Source organism: Mesoplodon densirostris, chromosome 2 (genome assembly GCF_025265405.1).
Source record: "Mesoplodon densirostris isolate mMesDen1 chromosome 2, mMesDen1 primary haplotype, whole genome shotgun sequence".
Lineage (NCBI taxonomy): Eukaryota > Metazoa > Chordata > Mammalia > Artiodactyla > Ziphiidae > Mesoplodon > Mesoplodon densirostris.
The window spans coordinates 36,293,041-36,303,311 of NC_082662.1; the positions used below are offsets into that span (position 1 = coordinate 36,293,041).

General features: G+C 53.8%; 1 protein-coding gene across 1 annotated transcript in view; it reads right to left on the reverse strand.

The window, feature by feature from the left end:
- Positions 1-1,105, reverse strand: part of SLC2A1 (solute carrier family 2 member 1) — a 28,504-nt gene extending 27,399 nt beyond the window's left edge. Inside the window, exon 1 of the mRNA XM_060089644.1 lies at positions 838-1,105. Within this exon, the coding sequence (XP_059945627.1) occupies positions 838-855 (18 nt within the window). The 5' untranslated portion in view covers positions 856-1,105. The remainder of the gene's footprint in view (positions 1-837) is intronic.
- Positions 1,106-10,271: the final 9,166 nt, after the last annotated feature.

Sequence of the window (10,271 nt, forward strand, 5' to 3'; positions counted from 1 at the left end):
CCCCCCGGGATCGCGGCGGAGGCCCCTGGGGTACTCTCTCCGTCCTGCCATCAGCTCCGCCCGAGCAGGGAAACGTGCCACCTCAGAGCACATCTCCCCGGGTCCTGGCAAAAGCTCTGGGGCCTGCACTACGCGGAAAGAAGGGCCTCGGAAGTCAGGCTTTTCGCCTCAACCCTGTAGCCAGGCAACCTGGGGTTGGAGCCCGGGCCTTAAGAGAGTGCCCTCCGCCTTGGAACCCCGGAGGACCGGCGCGGGGACTGCGCGAGGCCGCGGAAAACGCCCAACACCAGGCCGCGAGCCCAGTGTGGCGCCCAGGAAAAGGGAGCATCTGTTCCGAGCCGGCCGAGCGGGGGCGGGTCCCTCCTCCTCCGAGCGCCCGGGCCGGGGCCCGGCCGGGGGCTCGGCCGGCTCAGCCAATGGGCGCCGCGCTCGGGCCCCCTCCCCCGCCCCGGGAGAAGTCGGAGCAGGGCCGCTGAGAAGGAGATCGTGAGCGACGTGCCGCGCCCGGGCCCTGGGTCCCCCGGCCCTGCCGGGCCGCGTGGACGGCGCGGCGCCCCCGGAAGGAAGCTAGCTGCTCACTGCGGGGCGCCAACAACGCACGCGGCGCCCACGCGCCCGCCAGATCCCGACCCCATCCCCGCCCGCGTCCCCGGCAGCGGCAGGGCGCTGCGCTCAAGGCCCGCGCCGAGCATGGCTCTGAGAGGCGCGCCGCCGGCCCCGGGCGCACAGAGCGTCCGGGCCGCCGGGGAGGCACTGGGAGGCCTAGGCCGGCGGAGGGGTGACCGGGGGTCCCCGCCTTTGTTCCAGGCGGGGAGGGCCCGCGGGCGCGCGACTCACCTTGCTGCTGGGATCCATGGCCGCGCTGCGCCGGAGGCTCTGGCAGCGCCGGGTGCGCGGGCGGCGACGGGCGGGCGGGCTGCACTCTGCGGATCAGGCTCCGGCTCCGGTCCCGAGACTCCGACTACGACTCTGACTCCGACTCTGGTCGCTTGGCCTCCCGCTCCCTAGCGAGCTAGCTCCTGGGACCTGCGGCCCACGATCTGAACGCTCGCTGGGGTTACCTCTGAGCGCTGGGACGTTCGCGTTTATAGGACCCCAGCTATTGGCTGGGGCGGCTGGGGTGCGCGGGGGAGGAGGGGTGGGCAGAGCCTTGGGGGCGGGGACTGGGGCACGTCCGGGGCGGGGCTCCGCTGGGAGGGGGCCAGGGCCGGGGTAGTGGGGCGGGAGGGCGCCCTGCGGGCACCTCGCTGTGGCTGAGGGTCTCCCCTGCTCTCTGGGTCCCGGGAGTTCCCTCGCTGTGTGACCCTCAGCAAGTGTGCGCACCTCTCTGAGCCTCGGCGGCCTGTAGCAAAATGGAGGAGCTCGTACCGGCTGTGAGACAAAATAGGAGCGGCATAGGGTAGCGCTTAAGAGCAAGGACTGGAGTCCTCACTCCGCCACCGGATAACTTCGGGAAACTAGCTGTAATGATAGAACCACCTCATAGGTTTGTTATGAAGATTAAGTGAGTTAATATTTGTAAAGTGTTTAGAACAGCTTCTGTTACGTGGTAAGTGGTATTTAAGTATTTGTTAGACTACGGGAGGTCTCGCTCCGCGATTTTCTCCCTTCCCCTCTCCATCCCCGCATTCCTGTTCGTAAGCCAAGCCTTGCTTTAGCACAGGCTGGGCCCTCTGCCTGGAAATCTATGCCCACCTCTTCTTTGCACTGTAATATCACCCCCTTTGTGAAGCCTTTCTCCACTCCTGACAGTACATGTGACTCTATGGTGACAGGTAAGTGTGAAAAATATGAATGGTAGGAACACAGGAGAACTTGGGTTTGAACCAGCTCCACTGTAGACCAGCCCTCGAGTGATCCTAGGCAAGGTGCTGGCCTATGAGGCTCAGCTTTCTTCTGGGTTAAACGGAATGAACATGACTACCAACTTCATGTGCTATCATGAGAGATACAATGTCCAGATAAGCTCATGAAATACTCAGCACATGCTTAACTCGCGGTAAGTCCCCCTTTAGTGGTAGTGGTATTATTTCACCTTATTTCATCTGATTTCACCTCGTTTCTTCTTCTAGACCCGTGTCTTACTTGAGACACAGTGAAAGGAAAGACCCCCCAGTCCAAAGGTCTGGACAAAATCCTGAGGTTAGTTTGAGGGTCCCTTTCCCTATGGAGGGGCCCAGGGAGGGGCTACTTTCTGTTGGGAAGGAGGAGCCTGAGCTGACCCCATGACCCCTGGAGTCCTCTGTCTGGGCTGTGGGTCCAGTGCTGGCCTTGGGAGGGGGCACCCTGGCTGACCCAGAAGCCCTGGAAGGGAAGGCCTGCTCCTTCTGGGCACACCCCTGCCCATGGCTCCTAGTTCTCTGGTCTCCCAGCTGCTCAGCCTGGAAAGCTTAGGGCCACCTCCCTCCTCCTCTGGTGCCAAGGGCCCCGAAGTCCTATTGATTTCACCATCTGTGCCATCCCATCCTCCTTCCCTTCCTTCTGTCTGCAGGGCCTCCAGTGCCTCTGGCCTCACGTCCTCTAGTGCTGACCCTCTCCTGTTTGTATGTCCCACGTTGCCATAGAGGCAGCAAGGTCCAGCCTGTCTAGCAAGGCCCTCAGGGCAGCAGTTTACAGGCTCAGCCTCACCCCTCACACCAGCACTTTCCACATCTGTACCTTTGCTCAGATCGTTTCTTCTGCCTGACTCCCTCCACCTCCACCTCACCAAGCCAAAATGCTTCTGATGACACAAAGCACCCCTAGAATGGGGCACCTTCCGGGAAGTGTCCCTGAGTCCTCCAAGAGCTTGTTCTCTCCTTTACCCTTCGATGCTTCTTAGTGTGCTGCTGTCTTTTCTGTCTCCCTCCAGACTGAGCATCTTGAGGATGGCTTCTGTAGCTGAGACACAGGGGTGAAGGAGTGAAGGAAGAAGGCAGGAATGAATGAACATATGAGCAGCTAGTCTGCCTGTTTCCTGCCAACACCAGTGTTCCCTTAAGTACCTTTTGGGTTTTGCCACGTCCCTGCTCAAAGTCTCTCCATCGCTCCCTGTTTCCGAGCACATCCAGTCTACTGCGTATGCCTCCTCCCAGCTCTGGGTACACCCCACCCAACTCATGGGGCACACTCACCATCAGGCTCCCTTTCCTTCTCCAGGCCAGCCCTGTGCTGGCCACTTCCCCAGGGACAGAGGCAGGCAAGCCTGTTGCTAGCCTTACGGAGCCCCCAAACTGGAGAGGATGAAGCAGCGAGATGCACAGCAACAGTACCAAGTTGGGTGTGCATGGTTAAGAATGTGTATGGGAGAGAACTTGTACCACAGAGGAAGGAGAGGGAGTGGAGAGAGCTTCAGGAAAGGGAGAGGGCAGGCTGAGCAGGGTTTAGAAGGCTGAATATGAGTTCACCAGGTGGGTCAGAGGGAAGGCCATCCTTGGCAAGGGGAAGAACATGTGCGAAGACAGTAGACAGGCAGGGAGTGACTGCTGAAGGGGAGAAAGAATCTCTAGACCACACTGAGAGACTGATGATGGAGCCCTGGATTTGGACTCCTGAGTCCCAGCTCTGCTATTTACTTGTCAAACATCACCAAGCAAATCCTTTCTCTTTTCTGAGCCTCAAGACTCACATCTGTAAAATGGGTGTAACGGTCCCCTCCTGACTTGGCCAGAGGAAAACGGATTGTGTATAAAAGTTTATCTAAATAAACAGTACTAATTCATGATGTCAGAAGTCCAATCAAACCCCCTTCCTATGGTCAGGGTGGGACTTGAAGACAGAGCAGAGTGGCTAGAAAAACAGTTTTACCTTCGCCCTACCCCATCATACCTGCCCCAACAGACTCCCATTATCTGCTTGAAATTGCATTTCTAGATGTTCTTTGTGTAAAAGCTTTGTGATCCCTGGAGGGTACAGTATAGAGGTAAATTCATCAGAAGCTATTGACACTGATCAGATATTAGATTCACAGGTGGGCTAGTTTAGTTTTTGGATGGCTGAGTCCTGGGCAACCGGATTTAACTGCAACCAGAGAGGGAGCACCAGAGAAAGCCTAAGGAAGTGAGCCTGGAAGTTTGGGATGCCTGGGAAGAGAAAGCAAATGCCCAGAGCGGGCTCATGGAGGTGCAGCTTAAGCCAGAGAGCCAGGCTAAGTAGCCCCTGCGGCGGGAGTGCAGGGGATTGGGAGCAAGAAGAGATGAAGTTAGGGGGAATTTGATTGGAGAAGAAGCTGAGGAGGGGTCAAATACCAGGTATAGGAGTTAGGGCTTTATTCAGTGGGCAGTGGGGAGCCATGGAGGGTTTTTGAGCCGGGAACGACCTGAGGAAGTCTCAGACTACTCTCAAGCCTTCCCTACCCCGAGGCTTTAAAGGGGAGGGTGAGGAGGCTGGGGTGGAGCCCTTGGGTTCCGCTTGGAAGGACCAAGTGCCCACCTCCCCAAGCTGCTCTCACACTGGCAGCTTTGTTCGCTGGAGGCTGCCTTTAGCCCAGGAAGGAACTCGGACTTTTGGATTCCAAGCAGTTCTAGCCCTAGCCAGTCGGAGGAAAAGAGCTCCCTGGGACTGGCGGGGCGGTGCCAGGTGGCCAGGCGGATGCCGGCGGCCTGGTGCGTGCCTGCGCGCACGCTCGCACGCTCCAGGTCCCCAGCCGCGCTGGGCTCGCTGTGCGCGCTGGGGGCGGGGCGGGGCGGGGTGAGGGGGTAGGGGGTGGTAGCAGCAGCTCCCGAGTCTGGAGTGAGTAAGGGCTGCCCGGGGAAAGGCGCTTTTTTTTTTTTTTTTTTTTTTTTTTGCCTTTAAAGGCAAGTGTCTCTGGCAGCCAGGAGAAAAGGCTTTGCTGAGTCAGCTGCAGCTGATGCAAGTGGGGCTGGCAGGGACTGGGACCGGAGAGCCCCTGATCCGCAGGATATTCTGCAACCCCGATCGTTACAGGCTGCAGGTACACACTGTGTTGGACTCCTGGAAGTCCTGATGGGCCAGGGAGGACAGTTTTGTATGTTTAATATTTTTATTCTGATTTGCGCACCAGTTCATACCACCTGCTCTCAGAGAACTTTTCAGCTTCCCTCCTTTATCCTTTCACAAGCCCCTCCCCGTCCCTCTGCACACACTCTCATCAGGGCCACCACCTGCTCGCCGGATGCTGGGGGATATTGAGGGAACACTTCCTTCCCCCCATTCTCTCCTGCACCAGGCTTGTCTGTCCAGCTGCCTCCAGGACAGCCCTCTGAATGCCCCACAGGTACCTGGCCTTCACCATGTTTAAGTCTAAACTCATTATCGTCTCCCATCCCTCCTGGTCCCCACTGCAGAGACGGTTCCTCTATCCACCAAATAGCCCAAGCCAGAGTCCTGGCATCTTCCTTGACTCCTCTCTCTCCCTCATCCCCAATATCCAGCCAATCCTGTGGACTCTGCCCTTCCAAAATAGCACTGGACTCCATCCCCTTCTCTCCGTTCCACTGGTCCTGTGCTAGCTCTGCTCATCCGTCCTCCCACCTGCCACCTCCGTGGTCTCTCTCAAACATCCAGCCAGCACATGGTCATTTCCTTGTTTAAGCATCTTTCCCTGGCACACAACAACGTGGCTACAGCTCACAGACACAATGTTGCGTGAAAGAAGCCATATGCAAAGGAGTGTGATTTCATGTATGCAAAGTTCAAAAACAGGCAAAACTTATTTATAGGATTAGAAGTCTGGGTATTAGTTACCCTTGGAGGGATGAATGACCCTCAGGAGGTCTGGTAATCGGGGCTGGGACTAGGGTGAGGCAGGTGAGGCAGGATCAATATTACTGATATTTCCCTTTTGCCCTGAGTTTTAATGTGACTCAACACAACATTGTTACTAATCCTGTCTTTATCTAAAAGTTTAATATTTTGTCATCATGGATTTTCTTGCATTAGTTTTGATTTTTTAAAAATATTGCATTGGGGCTTCCCTGGCGGCACAGTGGTTGAGAGTCCGCCTGCTGATGCGGGGGACACGGGTTCGTGCCCCGGTCTGGGAAGATCCCACGTGCCGCGGAGCGGCTGGGCCCGTGAGCCATGGCCGCTGAGCCTGCGCGTCCGGAGCCTGTGCTCCGCAACGGGAGAGGCCACAACAGTGAGAGGCCCGCGTACCGCAAAAAAAAAAAAAAAAAAAAATTGCATTAAAACATTATTTATCTTGATGGCTGAGCTTTTCGGTACCCCCTTAAATTTTACTCAGGAGGTGAGTGTCTCACTTGCCATGTCCTAGTCCTGCCCCTGCTGGTGATGTTTTGTAATCAGAGTGCTGGTTACATGTGTGTGTTCAGTTTGTGAAAACTCATTGGGCTGGACAATTACAGTTTTTACACTTCCCTGTGTGCATGTTATGCTTCAATTAAAAAATTTTTTTTACTTAAAAAAAATTCTTTCTGTGGTTCCAAGGGAATGACTGCTGTCTGCTTCTTCCAGCATCCCCAGCACCCAAAATTGTACCTGGCTTCTTCCAGTTAATTTAATCCCCACAAGACCTCAGTGAGATGAGTCTTTTTCTCTCCATTTTCTAAAAGAGAAAACTGAGATTTAGGGAAGTGAAGTGATTTGCCCAAGATCAGAGAGGTAGTAGGTATGAGTTCTAGCACCTTGATTAAAAAAAATAAACAAACAGAAACTCTAACCTGTAGCACCTGCTCAGTCACCTGGCCCAGCACCAGCACCAGCAGTGCACCAGGGCCTGGCTCTTTACCGCTGAGATTAGTTATTTGAGCCGTATCTTTCTCCCGATAATGACCTCCTTGGGGTAGGGGCTCAGGCATCCCTGTCTTCCCTCTGTCCAGCTAGTTACTTATAGCACAGAGAAGAGGCTCTAAATGTTTAATAAATGAATGAAGCAAAGAACGAACGAGTGAGGAGGCCGGCAGTGATATACAGTGGGTGGAATACAGGCTGGGGAGGCAGATCTGCTAGCTGTGTGCCTTTGGGCTTATTGCTCAGCCTTTCTGAGTCTCAATTTCCCCAACTGTAAAATGGGAATAATATCAGTACTTACCTCAAAGATTTGGTGAGAATATGAAGTGAGAAGATGACTGTCAGGTGACTGGCATATAATAAATTCTTGAAAAATGGTAACTATTGTTATTCTTTCCAGTGTTTCACATTCTCAAAGCCTGATTTACTTTAGGGTGGCAGGGATCTACCTCTTTCGATTTCCGTGTATTGTTGGAAGCAGGGGACCTGATGCAGACCCCAGGAGCTTTCCTCCTTGAACCCACAGAGAGGACCAGTGCTGGAATAGTCCGCAAGTCTGGCTTTAGGGCCCGGCTCTACCCTTCCGGTGGTGCCATCTTTGATGAGTTGCTTCTTCTTTGTGAGCCTCACTTTTCTCTCTGTAAAATGGGGCTCAGAATAATCTTGACCTTGTGGGGCTCTGAGGAGGGTTCAGTGGCTTGTCCCTGGGCCTAGTCCACAGTACGCCCTCCATTAAGGTTGGCGCCCTGGGGAAGAGCAAGGAGACCAGAGACTCTCAGACCCCAAGAAGTCCAAGGACTGATGGGAAAAGCAAATAAATAGCCTGGCTGAGCTCTGTATTGTTCTTAGAACTTTATTTCTCCCGAGAAGTGAAATAACAATGCCGTTTATGCTGGTTCAACTTTTTAACCATGCAAAACACCTTCTCAGTGTCATTCCTTGGGTCCTCCCCACACCTTGTGCGGAGGTCAAGATCAGATTTATTCATGTGCCCATTGGACAGGTGAGGAGACCGAGGCACACCAAGGTTAAAGCCATTTGCTTGAGGTCACACCAAAGGAGGAATTGGGTAGCAAATGGAAGGTGTGAGACGTGGACCTCTTAACCTCCAGATACCACCATGCAGCAATTTGGAGCCAAAAGAAAGCACAGACCTCACCTCCTGAGTGAGCGGCCATGGCCAGCCGGCATCCGGCTGTGCCCACTTCCCCCACTCCCAGCCCCACCTGGTTGCCACCTGGCAGTCACATGTACATTCATCACGGAGGAGCCGGCTGACTCACCACATTATACCGGAGCTGACTCACCCTTTAGAAGATGGAAAGTGAGACACTGAAAGCCTGGAGAAGCCCTCCCTTCCTCACTGAGGCTTGAAATTAATGCCCCAAACCCACGGCAGTTTAGCTCTTAAGAAAGGGAAAGCACTGGAGGCGGACATCCCTGGACTCAGAAGGCAGTGGTTCTACTCCACTCTGGGCGGTTACCGGTTTGCTGGGTGACTTCAGGCAAGTCACTGTCCCTTTCTAAGCCTCAGTCTCTTCAGTTTCGTAATGAGGGGGTTGCAACAGGTGACTTCCAAGACCTTTCTAGCTTTGGGTTGAGAAGCCTTGTCATAATAAGTGCTAGACCTTTAGCCTGCTAGACCTCAGTGTCCTCATTTTAAAAAATTGTGATAAAATACACATAACATGAAATTTACCATTTTAACCATTTTTAAGTGTATAGTAGTTCAGTGGCATTACATATATTCACACTGTTGTGCAACCATCACCCCCATCCATTTCTGGAACTTTTTCATATTTCCAAACCGAGAGTCCTTACCCATTAAGCAATAACTCTCCACTCCCCCTGTCCCCAGCCCCTGGCAGCCACCATTCCACTTTCTGTCTCTTTGAATTTGACTACTCTAGGTGCCTCATTTAAACAGTCCTTGTCTTTATTTATTTATTATTTTTTTTTGCGGTACGCGGGCCTCTCACTGTTGTGGCCTCTCCCGTTGCGGAGCACAGGCTCCGGACGCGCAGGCTCAGCGGCCATGGGCCGCGGGACCAGCCGCTCCGCGGCATGTGGGATCATCCCGGACCGGGGCACGAACCCTCATCGCCTGCATTGGCAGGCGGACTCTCAACCACTGCGCCACCAGGGAAGCCCTGTCCTTGTCTTTAAACTGTGATAACAACAACAACAAAACTGTGATAACCAATGTCAAGGGTAATTTGATCCTTCTCCCAGTGGGCAGTTGGCTCAGACTTGGATTGAAGTTTCAGTTCTTCCATTCAACAGCTGTGTACCCTCAGGCAGGTTGCTTAACCTCTCTGCCTCTCCCATTTCCACATCCCTAAGATTGGCCTAATGAGTCCAGCCTTGCAGAGCTGTTGGCAGGCTCACAGGAGACAGTGGATAGGGAGGTGTTTGGAAAGTCCAATGCCCCTGCTAGAGCTTTTTATATATGCCCTCTTCCTGGCATTCTGGGGCTGGGACCCTAGCTTAGACTTGTAGGTGTGAGAGCTGGAAAGACATTAGAATTGTGCTTTTCAACACATTTACAGATGAGAAGGCTGAGGCCTAGAGAGGCAGATATGACTTGCCTAAAGTCACACATGGAAATTTATACGTCGTGTGCACCTATGCCTCTCGCACAGTGCCCTGCATGTGGCAGGAGCCCAACAGATGTTTGCTGCTGAGGCTGGAAGGCGGGGGCCATGTCATCGAGGGAGGGCCCTGACTGCTTGGCTCTAGAGCCCTCCCCTCAAACAGCTGGCATTCCAGCTTGTGTACCCAGTATTGGAAAGTGGCTTATAGAAGGTGCTGGGGCACTGTGTCTTCTAGTCTTCTATCCTGGGTGTTCTTTTTATTGGTTCCCAGAGGCCTGGCCTTGTGGCTGAGAGTCCCATCTTGACTCTGAACCTCTCCACTCTGACCCACTCTAGAGGGCCTGACGCTGAGGCCTGGAACCTGGCCAGCTATGACTAATGATGGTTGTAAGGTGAGGCATATAAAGCAGGACCCTGAGATCGGCCCTTGGCCTTGAGCATCCAGAGCCATACCTCCTGGCCTCACAAATTCATGAACTGGGGGACATCTTCCTGTGTGGAAGCAGGTGTCCTGGACTCAGAGTCAGCCCTGCTTCTCACTAGCTGTGGAACAAACAATAGAGCTTTTCTGAGCCTCAACTGCTTCATCTAGAACATGGGAGTAATAGAGCTATAAGGATTATTATGTATTTCCTCTGTGACTGATCCTTGTAACTCTCACAGCACCCTCAAAGGTTGGGAGTATTGTGCCCACTTTGCAGATGAGGCAGAGTGAGGCTCAGAGAAGAGAAATAACTTTCCCAAGATCATGCAGCAAATAAGTGGCAGAGCTGGAAATGAGCTCAGGTCAGCCTGGAACCAAAGCCCACGCCAGCTCCTTTTACAGGCTTTGTAAAGGATTGGAGGAGAAAAGGGCATGTGAAAGAGTTGTGCAACGTGTGTCCAAAACAGCTGCAGTTACAACCTGCCGTCACCCTCTGGATGGTTAGAGTCATGCTTAGTGGGTGGGATGGCTGTGCTGGGGACCGACCTTGGAGAGCTAAGTTT